This window comes from Archocentrus centrarchus, chromosome 18 (assembly GCF_007364275.1).
Source record: "Archocentrus centrarchus isolate MPI-CPG fArcCen1 chromosome 18, fArcCen1, whole genome shotgun sequence".
Lineage (NCBI taxonomy): Eukaryota > Metazoa > Chordata > Actinopteri > Cichliformes > Cichlidae > Archocentrus > Archocentrus centrarchus.
In genome coordinates, this window is record NC_044363.1 from 6,207,775 (window position 1) to 6,225,203 (window position 17,429).

General features: G+C 43.2%; 2 protein-coding genes and 1 long non-coding RNA gene across 3 annotated transcripts in view; all 3 read left to right on the forward strand.

Moving 5' to 3' along the window:
• On the forward strand, window positions 1–4,571 carry LOC115797120 (uncharacterized). Its single transcript, XR_004021387.1, has 3 exons — window positions 1–249; window positions 1,663–1,783; window positions 4,494–4,571. It is a non-coding gene; the product is annotated as an uncharacterized LOC115797120 (long non-coding RNA).
• A 17-nt stretch (window positions 4,572–4,588) lies between these two features.
• LOC115796623 (zinc finger protein OZF-like) lies at window positions 4,589–14,636 on the forward strand (the record flags this gene model as incomplete). Its single annotated transcript, XM_030752986.1, has 2 exons — window positions 4,589–5,012; window positions 13,090–14,636. Coding segments are annotated over 2 exons (1,575 nt in total), but the record flags the coding sequence as incomplete, so codon positions are not given.
• A 1,989-nt stretch (window positions 14,637–16,625) lies between these two features.
• LOC115796624 (zinc finger and SCAN domain-containing protein 26-like) overlaps window positions 16,626–17,429 on the forward strand; it is a 5,113-nt gene continuing 4,309 nt past the window's right edge. The window contains exon 1 of the mRNA XM_030752988.1: window positions 16,626–16,731. Within this exon, the coding sequence (XP_030608848.1) occupies window positions 16,626–16,731 (106 nt within the window). The remainder of the gene's footprint in view (window positions 16,732–17,429) is intronic.

The following is a 17,429-nucleotide window of genomic DNA, read 5'->3' on the forward strand; positions in this document are numbered from 1 at the left end:
TGGACAAAAATAAACCAACACATGTTTCGGATTCCTTTCCCAAGTTGTTTCCATGTGTTTTTCTTAAATAGTTTATTTCCCCGTTTACGTTATAAAAAGAGGAGAAGCCAGTTTTGCAACTCGAAAGCGGAAATACATCAAGTGGAGATTTATCCGTGTTTATACGGAGAGGAAATTCAGCTGTACGAGCGGTTTAGCTCCAGAGTTTGGCCGGGGAGAGCGAGCAAAGAGCGGACTGAACTTCTTTTGGTTAGTTCACGCTGTGTGAGGGAGGCTTTTTTCTGTTGTGTTCAGTCTAAGGAGAGCAGGCTATCAGAGCTGACACTTTTGTCTGTGCTGTAACACTGCTAAAACGGGAGCTAAGCTAAAGTTAGCCTCCGAGAGCTCATTCAGCGATAAACTGAAGGGGAATGAGCAAAAACAGTTACATTGTCATCACTGATTTAGGAGCTCAAGCAGGAGTAATTATAACCTACATATTACCAAGAGGCTCCGGAAGCATAAAACAGAGCTGCGTCTCAAGTTTAAACAGAGAAAACACACTGCAAGGTGTAAATAGTGTAAGAGAGAGAAATACCTCCTTTATTTCTTCTTGATAACTGGTTAATCTTTAAACTTCTTATTGACTGAGGTGTTGAACATTTGTTTCACTGGTAATTAAACAGAAAATGTGTACACTGTGGTCATAAACGGATGAATATGATCAGCAACAATACTCAGGCTGTGGTGTTTAAATCAGAGGTTTCAAACTCCAGGCCTCGAGGGCCGCTGTCCTGCAGGTTTTAGATGTGTCCCTGATCCAACACACCTGAATCAAATGGCTGAATTATTGCCTAAGTATGCAGTGAAGTTCTCCAGAGTCCTGCTAATGACTTCTGTATTTGACTCATCTGTGTTGAAGCAGAGAAACATCTAAAACCTGCAGGACACCAGCCCCCGAGCCCTGGAGTTTGACACCCCTGGTTTAAATGATGCTCAGTTGGTAGGAATGGTCCCAAAGTGTGCCAAGAAAACATCCCCCACACCATTACACTACCTCCAGCAGCCTGAAGTATTGATGCAAAGCAGGATGGATCCATATTTTTATACTTTTCACACCAAATCCATCTGAATGTCGCAGCAGAAATCGAGCCTCATCATAGCAGACAACATTTTTCTAATCTTTTTTCAAATGTTGATGAGCCCATGTGAATTGTAACCTCAGTTTCATGTTCTTAGTTGACAGGAGTAGCACCTAGTGTGGTCTTCTGTTGCTTTAACCCTGCTTCAGTGTTTGACCTATTGTGCATTCGGAGATGCTCTTCTGCAAACCTTTATTTTAACCAGTGGTGATTTTCCTCCTATCAACTCAAAGCAGTCTGGCTCTCCTCCTCTGACATCAACAAGGCATTTTCTCCCAGTGAACTGGTTCTCAGTGGATATTTTCTTTTACAGACCCACCTCTGTAAATCCTACAGATGGCCTAATTTTTCCATCAGGCTGTTTATTGACTCAAAAAAATTTTTTTTTTTTTTTTTTGGGGGGGGGCGGGGGGGGGGGGGGGGTATTTTTATCACAGTGCTAGTAATGTTCTTTTCGCACACACCAAAGCATCTTTGGCCTGTTCCAAAATATTTATATGCAAGAAAAACTCAGAACATGCTGAACCTGAGTGTCTTTCAGGTCTCCTGACGGGCGATCATGGACTCAGCCAGCAGTTTGTCTCTGCTGGGCTTCAGGCAGCTTTCAGTCTGCCTGGTGGACTGTATGAAGACTCCGGGAGTCCTGAGACCAAAGCCCAAAGGTGAGCAGCAGTCAGAAATGCAATATCACATCTTCACTTTCTGCAGCTTACATCCAACAGACTGGAAATGGTTTCTTTTAACTGGTTGGTTGTCTCTGTGCTTCCACTTCCAGCAGCCATGAAAAACATTTTTTACACAAAATGTTAAGTCAAATTTTGACCTTCTCCATTTTAAATCTCTACCACTGTGACTTTTTACCTCTGGTTATGAGGACATGCACCTTAATCGTTCTCTTTGTGAGGTGCGATCAAAATGTTTTTCTTGAAAAATCTGGAGATGGCCTACTGGATTGTCTGCTTAATGTCCTCCAGTTTGTTCAACTGCAAATACTTTCAGTTCAATGTTATTTATGTAGGGCCAAATCACAACAAACAGTTGCCTCAAGGTGCTTTATATTGTAAGGTAAGTACCTACAATGATTACAGAGAAAACCCAACAGTCAAAACGACCCCCTATGAGCAAGCACTTGGCAACAGTGGGAAGGAAATACTTGATTTAAAACACTTGATTCTCAGTTGTAACAAGTGGACAAAGTTGCAGGGAAGTAAATTTGGGATAGGTGGTGAGCAGCGCTGCAACTAATGACTATTTTGATAGTTGATTAGTCATCAACTATTGACTGATTAGTTGACTAATTGTATAATGAATGACATAATTATGCAATGGCGCTTTTTTAGCTATCAGCTTTTACATTTAGCGTAAGGTTATTTAAAATGTGGTAGGAAACACTGGGAAGATGGATACTTCATTCAAAAATTTTCATCAGGTTTGCTGCTGATGGAAATTTAACAGTCCATTTTTTCCATCCGTAAAAAAAATATATATATAGTACTTTTTCTTCCTTGTAAAACAGAGATGGCACATTTTCACCAGTAGTCGCCATGATTAAACATACCGCTGAATGCTATTGTGCATGTGTGAAACTCGCAGAGACGCATAGATGGACAGGAAGATGTCTGACTCCATTTAAAAAAAAACCAAAAAAAACCGGATTGAGTGTGAAACTGTCTCAGAGCTTGGATCTTCTAGCATGCAGTGTTCTTTCACCAGTAGCCGCAATGACTAAACACACAGACATATATACATAGATGCCACATTGCGCAGGGTGGCCTGTTCCTGTGACACGTTAGTGCATCCACCATATTGAATGTGGCAGATCTGCACTGTAGACTAATAGGAGTGAATGGACTGAACTTCATAAATCGGCTTTCTACAAAGTTATTTAAGTTCAGTCACACATTCAAATATTCACTAATATACACTGGGAAACTTTTAGGCACAAAAAAAAAATTATGTTTTCAAAATCTTAGAATGGCCAAATACGATCAAAAACAATTCACCAGTCGTACCTGTGAAAGGTAATCCCATGTGATCCCGTTTTGACTGTAAAACTTCGAAAGACTCCACACAGCACCAGAGTGCAGCCTCTCTCATATGTTACGCTGGCCCCTTTTGCCACATCCAAAATGGCGGCGAAGTTGACGTACAAGTCAGCCCTCAATGCGGCCTTCTATGTATATATGTCTATGACTAAACATGCCGCTGAATGCTATTGCACATGTGCGAAACTCGCCAGAGATAGACGGACAGGAAGACATCTTAATATCAGTAATAGAAATGACTTATTGACAATTAAATTCGTCATCAACTATTTTTGTCAATTATTGCTGACAATGTCGACTAATCGTTGCATTCCTAATAGTGAACGAAGGTTGTGTTAACGTGGTTCAGAAAAAAAATATTGACATGCACCACAATTAATGTTACAGTACAACTGACAATCTCACAGTTCACCGGGGAAATGGTTGTTTTTGCCAGAACAAATGGAAACTTAAAACATTTGAGAGGAGAATCAAGCATTCTGAATGTATTGAATCAAACCCAGCAATTGAACAAGCAGCACACAAACCTCTGTTTCATACAGATGCTAGATCAGGCAGCTAGTTTGACTCGGTCTGGCTTTAATTCTGCTCATGGTTCGAACGCTACGCAGGAGACTCTTAGTGGTTTTCACTAGTATATTACAGGACTGACACCTTTGTCACAACAAGCTCCACATTTTCAGTGCCAGCTATGGTCCATATCATGCACTCCTGTTATCTGAGGAACCAAGCACCTAACCTCTCTCTGTCAGTTGACCGTACAGGCATGAAAAAGTGAGGCTACTGTACACCAGCCTAAAATCCTCATTCACACCAATTAAGATCTCTGCTGTTTTGTGATTTTTGGCTATCTTTACATGTAAAATGACCATTCAGAGAGAGAGATTGAAGTCACTTGAAACTGATAATTCTTTAGATGTGTATGCTGGTTACATGTATAACTAACAGTCCTTTGTTTTTGAACTGCCAGCTTTCTGGGAAACAAAAGTGAAAACGCAGCAGCAATGTACACTATAAAAACTGTGCTATCTTTTTTTTTTTTTTTTTTTTTTTTTTTTAAACATTGAAGCATGCAAAGCAGTTCTACTAGCCCCTCCAAAACAAAATATGAGCCTGTGCAGCATATTAAGCTAGATATTGAAAAGGCCTCCCTGGTGAGAAAATTGAAAATATCTTAGTTGACATGGATGTACAAGTCAAAGAGTAAGAGATTCTGAGCAAAACCCTATAGCCACCTTTCAAAGTAGAGTAAAAACCCTGAAACAGGAAGAGGTCACCATATAATCCATCAGTTTTCTGTAACTACTTCTACATGTCACCCTTTCAGACTTATCTGACGGCCTCACTCAAATGGATCTGTCTGTCTCATTGGTGGAATGCATGAAAACTCCAGGACTAAATGGTGACAGTGACCATTGGAATCATAACACCTTGGAGCTCAAGCTGAAAAAGGAGGATGAGCAGTTGGAGAGAGAATATGACTACCTGAAGCTGGAGCAGCAGCCAGTGTGGCAGGACAGTGGAATCACAGCAGAGAGTAATTTGTTTAAAGAAGAAGATGATAAAAATTTCATCCTGGTGGAAACCAAAACTGAAGAGGATGCTGGAACTGATAGCACGCTGTTGGTGTTTGATGAGAACGGGTGTGGCACCGAAGGGAAGGCATGGCTCATACAGTGCCCCAAACTATCAGAGTCACTCAAAACAACCGTCAGTTCAGGGGTATGTCAGGAGGAAGTGGATGTAACCTCACAACAAAGTCAGGAAGAAGACACTACATTAGACAGAAAGGAGACGAATCAACAAGACGCTGAAGATGTGGGAACCCCTGAGAGCACGTCTGGAGGTAAATACTAAATAAAAAACTGAAGCTGATTGTATCAATGCTTTTTGATGATTGACTAGAAAACCAAACCGTATCAGGTGTGTCTCTCTCTCTCTCTCTCTCTCTCTCTCTCTCTCTCTCTCTATATATATATATATATATATATATATATATATATATATATATATATATATATATTAGGGGTGGGACTCGATTAAAAAAATTAATCGAATTAATTACAAGCTTTGTAATTAATTAATCGAAATTAATCGCATTTTAATCGCATTTCAATATTTAACATGATAAATATTAATTTAAGTTTGGTTGATGAATAAATCAATATACATAAGCTTAAACTTCAAAATGTTGTTTATTTTCCCACCAGTCTGCTACACAGACCAACGAAGGGTGGAAGTGCTCCTGTGATAAGCAAACTCCTGAAATTAAAGTTAAGCATCATAACTGGATAGTTTTATTCAACATTAATGTCTCACTTGTTATAGTTGAAAATTAATCATTCTCTCAGCTGTATTCCTTGATGTTGAAATGTGTTATGCTTGTTTTAACAGCTTAGTTTGAATTAAAGACTTAAAATTAAACCACAAAAAGGAGAAAAAGTTGGTTCTCCGTTTAACCAGCTGTTTTTACACAGCTGTGCTTCGCACTCACGGTTGCTAGGCGACATGAGCTACACAGAGGTGACGGCAGGTGACGCTGATAGGAAGGCTAGCCGCTCACTTCCGGCCTTTGTGGTGTTCGTGGGCTGCGAAAGACGTGGGCCGGGTCCTTCGCAGGATGCAGCCCCTAATTTGGACATTGTGCGTTGATATAATCTGTATGCCGGGAACTCGTGCACTGAGAAACGTTCCACGGTGCAAAGTGCGATTAAAATGCGTTAAAATTTTTAACGCGTTAATTTCCCCGTAATTAATTAATCGAAATTAACGCGTTAAAGTCCCACCCCTAATATATATATATATATATATATATATATATATATATATATATATATATATATATATATATATATATATTAGGGGTGGGACTTTAACGTGTTAATTTAGATGAATTACGGGGAAAATAACGAATTAAAATTTTAAACGCATTTTAATCACACTTTGCACCGTGGAACGTTTCTCAGTGCACGAGTTCCAGGCATACAGATTATATCAATGCACGATGTCAAAATTCAGAAGGACCCGGCCCGTCCTTCACAGCCCACGAAGACCGCAAAGGCCGGAAGTGAGCGGCTAGCCTTCCTATCAGCGTCGCCTGCCCTCACGTCTGCGTAGCTCATGTTGCCAGCAACCGTGAGTGCGAAGCACAGCTGTGTAAAAGCAGCTGGTTAAATGGAGAATGAACTTTTGCTCCTTTTTGTGGTTTAATTTTAAGTCTTTAATTCAAAATAAGCTGTTAAAACAAGCATAACACATTTCAACATCAAGGAATACAGCTGAGAGAATGATTAATTTCCAGCTATATTAAGTGAGACATTAATGTTGAATAAAACTATCCAGTTATGATGCTTAACTTCATTTTCAGGAGTTTGTTTATCACAGGAGCACTTCCACCCTTCGTTGGTCTGTGTAGTAGACTGGTGGGAAAATAAACAAAATTTTGAAATTTAAGCTTATTGATTCATTCATCAACCAAACTTAAATTAAAATATATCATGTTAAATATTTAAATGTGATTAAAATGCGATTAATTTCGATTAATTAATTACAAAGCTCCTAATTAATTAGATAAATTTTTTTAATTGAGTCCCATCCCTAATATCCCAGCTCGCCCCTACGGGCGGTCTATTTTTGCCCTCCAAGCTCGGGTCCTCTACCAGAGGTCTGGGAGCTTGAGGGTCCTGCGCAGTATCTTAGCTGTTCCCAGTATTGTGCTCTTCTGGACAGAGATCTCGGATGTCGTTCCAAGAATCTGCTGGAGCCACTCTCCCAGTTTGGGGGTCACTGCCCCGAGTGTTCCGATTACCACGGGGACCACTGTTACCTTCATCTTCCACATCCTTTCCAGCTCCTCTCTGAGCCCTTGGTATTTGTCGAGCTTCTCGTGTTCCTTCTTCTTGATGTTCCCGTCACTTGGTATTGCAACGTCTATCACCACGACTTTCTTCCTTTGTTTGTCCACCACTACGATGGTTGGTTAGCCACCACAAGTTTGTCTGTATCTGGAAGTCCCACAGGATCTTAGCTCTGTTGTTCTCAACCACCCTTGGGGGCGTGTCCCATTTTGACCTCGGGACTTCCAGGTTATACTCGGCACAGATGTTCCTATATACTATGCTGGCCACTTGGTTATGGAGTTCCATGTATGCCCTGCCTGCTAGCATCTTGCACCCTGCTGTTATGTGCTGGATTGTCTCAGAGGCATCTCTTCACAGCCTGCACCTGGGGTCCTGCCTGGTGTGGTACACCCCACCCTCTATTGAGCTTGTACTCAGAGCTTGCTCTTGTGCTGCCATGATTAGTGGCTCTGTGCTGTCTGTCAGTCCAGCCTTGTCCAGCCATTGGTAGGATTTCTCTATGTCAGCCACTTCTTCTATGTCCCAGTGGTGCATGTCGTGCAGAGGCCTGTCCTTCCATGATGGTTCCTGTTCTTCGTCCTCTTCTTTCTCAGGTTTCTGCTGCCTGAGGTACTCACTAAGCACATGATCCTTTGTGGCCATCTTCATGATGTTTTCATTGATCTTCATTGTTTCATCTAGCACAGTGGTTCTGACACTCGTCCTCGGCCACCTTCCTTCCGCTTAGCGTACAGTCTCAGGGTGCTGGATTTGGGGTGAAACCCTCCATGCATGGTAAGGAGCTTTCTTGTCTTAACATCAGTGGCTTCCATTTCCTCCTTTGGCCAGCTTATCATCCCAGCAGGGTATCTGACAACTGGTAGGGCATAGGTGTTGATAGCCTGGATCTTGTTCTTCCCATTCAGCTGACTCTTCAGGACTTGCCTTTCTCTCTGCAGGTACTTGGAGGTTGCAGCTTTCCTAGTGGCCTCTTCATGGTTCCCATTTGCCTGTGGGATTCTAAGGTACTTGTAGCTGTCCTCAATGTCTGCAATGTTGCCTTCTGGTAGTGTAATCCCCTCAGTTCTGACTACTTTTCCTCTCTTAGTTACCATCCGACTACACTTCTCCAGTCCGAATGACATGCCGATATCATTGCTGTAGATCCTGGTGGTATGGATCAGCGAATCGATATCTGTTTCACTGTTAGCATTCAGCTTGATGTCATCCATGTACAGGAGGTGGCTGATGTTTGCTCCATTCCGTAGTCGGTATCCGTAGCCAGTCTTGTTGATGATCTGGCTGAGGGGATTCAGGCCTATGCAGAACAGCAGTGGGTCAGAGCATCTCCTTGGTAAATCTCACACTTGATGTTGACTTGTGCAATGGGTTTGAAGTTGGCCTCTAGTGTTGTTCTCCACATACCCATTGAGTTCTTGATGAAGGCTCTTAGGGTCCTGTTGATCTTATACAGTTCTAGGCATTCCAGGATCCATGTGTGTGGCATCGAGTCATAGGCTTTCTTGTAGTCAATCCAGGCGGTGCACATGTTGGTCAGCCGGGTCTTACGGTCTCGAGTGACTGCTTTATCTACTAGTAGCTGGTGTTCTGCTCCCCTGATCTCTCTGCCTATCCCTTTCTGGGTCTCGCTCATGTATTGTGCCACATACCTACTCATCTTAGCTGCTATGATGCCTGACAGGAGTTTCCATGTTGTACTGAGGCAGGTTATGGGTCGGTAGTTGGATCCTTCTGGGGGTCCTTGGGGTCCTTGGGGATCAGGACCGTCCGGCCCTCAGTCAGCCATTCTGGGTGTATCTTAGCCTCTAGCAGCTGGTTCATTTGTGCTGCCAGGCGCTCGTGGAGTGCAGTTAGCTTCTTTAGCCAGTAGGTGTGAATGTGTGAGACTCTTTCTTGGATGTCTGCCACTGTGTTGGTTACTGGGGCCTGTTCCTGGAGGTTGCTGTGGTCTGCTCTTAGATCCACTAGCCACTGAGCATTGGTATTGTGTGACGCATCCTTCTCCCATATGCTCTTCCAGTATTGCTCCGTCTCCAGCCTTGGTGGGGGTGCTGTTCACATATTGTTCCCCTGCCACTGAGAGTATACCTTGGATGGTTCGGTGGAGAACATCCGGTTTATTTTCCTGGCTTCTATCTCCCTGGTATACCTCTTCAGGCACCTAGCCAAGGCTGTGAGCCTCTGCTTGGCAGTTTCTAAGGCCTCAGGTATGGACAGGTCGTTGTACTTCTTAGGCACTGCTTTCTTCTTCATCCCACGTTTCTGCAACTGAGAGCTGGCTAACTTCCCTCTATGCTGCCATGATCTTAGCCTCCAATCGTTGCTTCCATGGAGGGTACTGCTCCTTATTGCTGTTCATCTTATAGCCAAGCATCTCAAGGATCACTGCTGCCGTGTTATGCATTAACTGATTGGTTTCAGTGATGGTACTGGTAGGAATTGTAGTGCTGCATTCGCATCTTCTAGTAAGTCTTCAAAGAGTACTTCACATATTCTTGGCAGTCGGCGTCGAGGGGTCCAGTTTGCCTTAGCCATGATCTTCTCTTTCAGGTCAGCTGCTCTGGTATTCAGTGTACTTGTTGTTATTATTATTGGGGCTTGGGGATGATGAAATCTCCCCCCTGACCTGTAGTCCTGGCTCCCCCTTGCCGTAGCATTTGTGTTGTACCTCATCAATCTCTGGCTGCGATAGCAGCTGCTTCCTTCGTATGTTGGAACACTGAGTCACAAGTTGTTTCATTGTCAGTGTGGATGTTGGGTTTTGAAGAATCCACAGGTCCCACATCCTCTTCATGTAACCCCTCTCGGTGGGATTACATGTATAGTAGCATTCCAACAGTTCCCGGTTCTCATCTCGTGTCCACTTATGCCTTAACCTTCTAGTTCCAGTAGCCCACTTATTGTCAGAATGCCCTGGTTCTTCAACATCTGACGCGGACCTTGTTAATCCGGGCGACGTCCGAGCCGGTATGGCTTGAATCATGTATCTCTTGCTCATATTCTGAGGTAGGCTTGGTCTAGCCTGGGGACCCTTACTGGAACCCGAACCCTCGACCTCCTGCTCCAAAGACCGTAAAGTTAACCACTACGCTATTCAAGCTGCCCACCCCTAATAAGCTGGCGATCACACGCACATGCCGTGTTGCGGTGTGGGCAGCGTGGGTTCGCTTCCCGGCCCATCGCCAATTTGCCCACATGTCTTCCCCTGTATCTTTCCCCCATTTCCTGTCTCTCTCCACTGTCACAAAATGTCTGTGGCCAAAATTTGCAAAAAAAAAAAAAAAAAAAGCTAGCGCTTTGCAAAGACAAAACCAATGCCAACTTGTGGCCTGGCATGGGAACTACATCGTTTTCATCGTTTCACGTGTCATCGTGTAAACGCAGATCGTTTATGAAACTCTATCGTGAAAACGGAAGGCTGAAACGCATCAAAATGACACTGTTTCCAGTGGAAACGGCATTGTGTAAACGGGGCCTAAGTTGGCCTTGTTAAAGTGTCCCGTGATAAGAACATCGTCCGGGTGGGCCCGCTGCTGTTCATTAATGATGTTCAGCAGGAGAGAGAGTGCCATGCTAACATTAGCATCAGGAGCTATATACACAGCTGTGATGATCACTACTGTTAGCTCTCTAGGAAAAAAAAAAGGCCGACATCTTACAGACACGTACTTGAGGTCTGGGGAACAATGTTTGTTCCGTTGTTACACCAATCCTCATGCATGTAAATACAGAGACCCCCTCCCCTTCTTGTATCGTAATTCTTTGTCCGATCCCTGCGTAGCAAAGTGCAGCCTGCTAGCTGTATGCTAGCATCGGGAATCTGCGGGTCAAGCCAGGTCTCGGTGATCTCGAACATAGCGATTTACAGCCAGCTGTTACTCTAGGTTGTCCGTTTTATTTACCATGGATCTGGTGTTGGAGAGATACAGGCTCGGCAGAGGAGGCCTGTGTGGTTGGCGTTTTAGCTTTAGCATAAGGCCGGACCTGCAGTCCCGCTTCTGCTTCCTCTCCCTCCGCCGTCAGCGGCGCCTTCCAGACCCAATAACAATCCACGGAGCACCTGGCGGTCTTGCTATGCCGTCTGGGATGTTATGAGTGTAGTGAAAATCACTCTATGCTGATATCTTGTGCTGGTAGTCAATATTCACAAGATCCTGACGTTTGTAGCAGTTGTTTGCGGAGACAGATCCACCAATACTAACAAATAAGAATACAAAAAGTACAAAAAAGAGCACCGAAAGGAAGAGCCGTGAGCCGTCTGTGCGCGCCGCCATCTTGGAAATCTTGAAAATTTGTAATCGTATCACCAGATCTGTGTCCATATGTTCTGGATACTTGGGTGAAGAGAGGAGCTGAGCGGTCAACTGATCACTACCTGGTGGTGAATTGGATCACGTGGTGGGGGAGGATGCTGGACACACCTGGCGCACCTAAATATATTGTGAGGGGTATCAGCAGGCCAAGTGGAATGCAGCCCAGGCAGTGGCCAAAGCAAAAACTTGGGTGTGGGAGGTGTTCAGTGAGGCTATGGAAAAAGACTTTCGGGCAGCATTGACAGGATTCTGGCAAATCGTCAGGCGACTCAGGAGGAGAAAGCAATGCTCTACTCACACGGTTTAAAATGCGGGTGGGATTCTGCTGACTTCAACTTAGGCTATAGTCAGACAGTAGAAAGAATACTTTGAGGACCTCCTGAATCCCACTGACATGCCTTCTGTAGTGGAAGCAGAGTCCGGGGACGAGGGAGATGACTTGCCCATCACCGGGGGTGAGGTCACTGAGGTGGTTAAACAAGGAGAGGTGGGGTGGATGAGATTCGCCCTGAGTTCCTGAAGGCTCTAGATGTTGTAGGGCTGTCTTGGTTGACACGCCTCTGTAATATCGCGTGGAGATCTGGGGCAGTGCCACTGTGGGTGGCAGTGGCACAGTGGGTAGGCGCTCAACTTGCAACTGGAGGGGCGCTGGTTCAAGTCCCCTCTGAGCACATGCTGTCATTGTTTCCCTGGGCAAGACACTTAATCCACAAGTGTAAATGCAGTTGTGTCGTTGGTGTTTGGTGGTGGTTGGAGGGAAAAGGCGCAAATTGGCAGACATGCTTCTGTCAGACTGCCCCAGGGCAGCTGTGGCTACATTAGTAGCTTACCACCACCAAGTATGATTGTGGTATGAATGAATGTGCATGGAATTGTAAAGCATCTTTGAGTACCTTGAAAAGCACTATATAAGTCTTAGGCATATTATTATTATTATTTTTGGCAGACCAGGGTGGTGGTCCTCATCTTTAAGAAGGGAGATCGGAGGGTGTGCTCCAACTTCAGGGGGATCACACTGCTCAGCCTTCCCAGTAAGGTCTATGCCAGGGTGCTGGAAAGGAGGGTCCGCCCACTAGTCCAACCTCGGGTCCAGGAGGAACAATGTGGTTTTCATCCTGGTCGGCGAACGCCGGACCAGCTCTTTATCTTCTCAAGCATATTAGACTGTGGGAGTTTGCCCAACATGTTCTTTGCGGACTTGGAGAAGGCATTGGACCGTGTCCCTTGGGGTATCCTGTGGGAGGTCCTGCAGGAGTATGGGGTGTCTGGCCCACAACAATGGGCCATTCAGTATGTACAACCGCAGTGAGAGCTTGGTACTTATAGCCGGTAATAAGTCGGAGTCGTTTCCTGTGGGTATTGGACTCTTTCAGGGCTACCCTTTTGATACCTGTTCTGCTCTTTTCTGTTCTGATTCATTAATCTTAAAAAAAAAAGAAAAAGTGTTGTTGTTTTGTTTATGTTATGTGCTTAATATGAAAAAAAAATTTTAAAAACTGTAAAAAAGCAAAACTTTTTATGTACTTGCTATCACTGGTATTTGGATTTTTTTTTTTTTTTACTTTTAATCGATGATCACACTTTTTTCATTAATATGCTGAGAAGAAATTCATACATGAATTATTTTTTTGGTTTGATTTCCCTCTTTAATGTCCATATTTCCCTTCTTTTAATTTCAACTTAGTAGCTGAATAATGAATTGTAACTATTTCTTGGCACACTCTTTCTTATGTGCTCTCAACCAATGAAGACCAAACAGAGAGGATCCAAAAGTATGCTGCACTCAAACCTCGGCACCATCACTGTGAGCACTGTGGGAAGTCCTTTTCAAGGAAGAGCAATCTCCTGCAACACCAGCGGTATAACTGCATCAGAACAAGAACAGAAGAGAGGCCTCACACCTGCACGCAGTGTGGTAAGAGCTTCCGTTTGTTACACCACTTGCGGCACCATGTCCTCATTCATACTAGGGAAAAAATTTACCACTGCGAGGTGTGCGGGAAGCAGTTTGGAAGGGAAGGGACTCTGAAGGCGCACATGCCAATCCATACAGGGGAAAAACCTTATAAATGTGACCAGTGTGGCAAGACCTCTGCCAGGCATGGGGACCACAAAACACACATGCGCAGTCATTCTGAGGAGAGACCACACAACTGCAGCCACTGTGTGAAAAGTTACAAACAGCTTACAGAACTGAAGAGGCACGAGCGAATCCACACGGGGGAGAAACCATACCAGTGTCAGCTTTGTGCAAAGAAGTTTAGACTGCGGCAGTCACTGGTTTTGCACATCCACACACACACTGGAGAGCAACCATTCAAGTGCAGGGTCTGCCCGAAGGCCTTCAGTACTAGGAGCAACTTGAGGACACACGAGCTGATACACACTGGGGAGAAGAGGTTTTGCTGTTCACACTGTAACAAAAGGTTCCTACATCGCCAGTCCCTAAAATTCCACGAATTTCTCCACACGGGGGAGAAACCATACAAGTGTGACAAGTGTGGAAAAGGTTACTGTCATCCATCAACATTTAAAGCACATCAATCTTCTCATGAAGAGAAACCACCACGTTGTGCCAAGTGTAAGCAGGAATTCACAGGGCAAAAGGAGTTAGCCAATCACAAGTGCTGCCAGACAGCAGAAAAACCACACCGCTGTTCTCAGTGTGGAAAGTGTTTTTCCCAAGTTATGAGTTTGAAGAATCACCAGCTGATCCACTCGGGGAAGGAACCCCATGTGTGTAAAGAATGTGGGAAGCAGTTCAACTACAAAGGCAACCTCAAAAAGCACATGAGCATCCACACCGGTGAGAGGCCCTTTGAGTGTGAACTCTGCAAGAGGCGCTTCAGGCTCCTGCACCACCTCACAAATCACAGATTAACTCACAACAAGAAAAAATAGAGACTAAATTTGATATTTTGGAGTTTTAGTAAAAGTTACTGTCTTTGTTTATGAATTACGGTATTTCTCAATTTCTAAAACACATTTCCTGAGTCCACCACCCATTTTCCCTAAACTTTAACCCTTTAATGCATGATGGTCACTTCAGTGGATGGCTGTTCAAAGCTGTTCTCTTGCTTATGCCTGTGTTTTGTTGGTATAGTTGCATGTCAGTCGACACAGTGGATGCTTGTTCATCATCATATACACTGCTACTGATTGGCCAGTCATGGGATTTTTTTTCTTTTGTTATTTGAATGTAATTAACATAATCAGGATTAGTCAATATTAGCAGTAGTAACAATTGATCTGATAATGAGTATCATTTTCTGTTATTTGTGTGTTAAATACATAGTTCGCTGGTTGAAAAGTCAAATGCATGGTGTCCAGCTGAGTTGACGTATTTGTAACTACATAATAGGTTCATAAACAAAATTTTAATTCAATTTTTTTTCTTGCCTAAATAGAAATAAAAATATTCAGAAAAAAAATCTCGACTGAGGTTCTCGTAATTCATGCATAAAAGGGTTAAAAACAAATCCAAAAGCTCAAGCTAATTTCACATAATCCCGTACTTTCTTGACAAACTCAAACTATCACTGCAAAAATCAGTTGCATGTGTGGGCAGATCACACACACGGCAAGTAAAAAATATACAAAAAATTAAAAGCACAGCACTGTAGAACACAGATTCAGTCGTCACCATTGTGTCTGTGTGTGTAGTCCGACCAAAGGACCTCATCCACATCACAGGCACTGTGGTCTCTTTCTAGACAATGGGGGGGGGGGGGGCCCTTGTGCCGAATCCAGCCTTGACAGTTCTCCACAGTCATATTGTCATGCATGCTCTGTTGCCTCCAATGAATTCTCCATGGTGTAGAGCTGGCGGTCACCTTCCACTGCCACCAGAGAAGAACTACTCTAGGGCTTTTACGGTGGCAGGAAAATGTTCATGTAGCACACACATAGTGTGAAGCACTATCCTGTAGAACACCCAGAAATGTGAGGACATGTTAAGTATTGTATGGTCCCAGGTTTGCATGACGGTGAACCCCCCAGTTACTAATGACTGCACAGAGGTTGACATTGCCACCATGCTGGCCAGGGACCTCCACAATAGCACGATGACCTATTATGTTCCTGCTTCTCTGCCTCATTTTTACAAGATTGAATCCTGCTTTATCCATGTAGATATATTCATTGGGCCTTCCATGGGATCAAATTTGAACGCTCCTTGAAAGAAATTAATAATCCCAGATAAATGGTAGCAAAGTGAAAATGGTACAGAAAGACAGTATGTGCATTCCTGATGTTTGTAGGTTACCATATAGTTTACAGTACTGTGGAAGTTGCAACTGGAACTACTAGTTTGCATTAACAGACGGCTTGTGAGCATGAAATTGCTCTCTGCCTATCAGTCCTGTGTGTGTGTGTGTGTGTGTGTGTGTGTGTGTGTGTGTGTGTGTGTACTTGTTTTCGTGACATGTCAGGACATTTTTATGATAACACACCTTCAATATCAGGACACTTGGAAAAATGAGGACATTTTTCGCGTCCTCATTTTTCTGAGCATACTAGCGTGTTCTAGAGGCTCCAAACATGCCCCTAAACCAAAAATCTCAAATGTCCTAAAATGTCACAATTGTCGGAAATTTTGTGTGTGAGTGTGTTTATCGTTTTGCTCATCTTTGATTTTACGACCTAGTGGCCAGTTTGGGAACTTAACACACTTTTCACACACTTGTCCCCATATGTCACATTGTTCAGAAAAAGTAACACACACACTTCAAGATTGGTAGCAGGTTTAACCCTCTGGGGTCCGGGGTATAGTTGGCCGTTTTTGACTACTTTTGTTTTTAGCTTTATAGTTGACCTTAGAAACTGTTTACCTTGCCTGGTTTGGTATCATTTTTTTCAGCACCACCTCATGTGTGTGACTGTACAGTTATGTTTTCATTTTGACATACTGTATTAACACAGTGGGCTTAAAATCACATAAAAACATAAAATCCGAGTACAAAAAAGTTAGATTTTTTACTGTAAAAATCACAAACATGCTTAATGAATTATTTTTACAACTTAAAATGTAAATATAAGTTGTAAATTTTCAAAACTTTTGTATAAATATAGTAAATAATTATACAACTATTTATACAAGTATTCAAATTAAATTGCAGGAAAGGTCTCAGGCATTTTTCAGTAGAAATATTGGCATAACTCTGGTTTACTTGGCCTATCAACACAATTTAAAAACTGGCACGTAGTTTGAAGTCTGCACTTTTGATTCATGTTGAAATGGAGACTCAGCGCAGCAGCGTCCCGGTGCTACATCATCTCAAATCGGCTATGTCGTTTGGACGCACCGGTGCGTCCGTGGACCCCAGAGGGTTAAGCATTACACCAATACATATTCTTAAATTCAGAGTCAAGAGATTCTCAATTGATACTCCTGGTAAGAGCCTTTCTTTTTCTTAGAGAACAATAATGATTACAATTAATTGATGGAGGACTGATAAAAATGTATCAAGTACTGTACAGTATTGTGTGTAGTATACAGAATGTATGTATAATAGAATAGAATGAAATAGAATAGCTGTTATTAGTCCCACATGGGAGAAAATCACATTGGACAGCAGCAAAGCTGGTCTAATAAATGGAGTGCACACAGGAACCATAATTAAACAAGAGGAAAAGTAAAAACTCTATGTACAGTATGTATAAAAAAGGGAGAAGACAGCACAAGTTTATAAGTAAAGCAAATTAAAGATATACTGGACAGATATGTAAACAAAATAAAAATTCAGTTACAATGAAAACAATGGGAATAAGATTTCCGATTCATAAAAAAAAATAAATAAATAAAAATCCCAGCTCGCCCCTACAGGCAGTCTATTTTTGCCCTGCAAGCTTGGGTCCTCTACCAGAGGCCAGGGAGCTTGAGGGTCCTGCGCAGTATCTTAGCTGTTCCCAGTATTGTGCTCTTCTGGACAGAGATCATGGATGGTGTTCCAGGAATCTGCTGGAGCCACTCTCCCAGTTTGGGGGTCACCGCCCCGAGTGTCCCGATTACCACGGGGACCACTGTTACTTTCATCTTCCACATCCTTTCCGGCTCCTCTCTGAGCCCTTGGTATTTCTCAAAATCCTCGT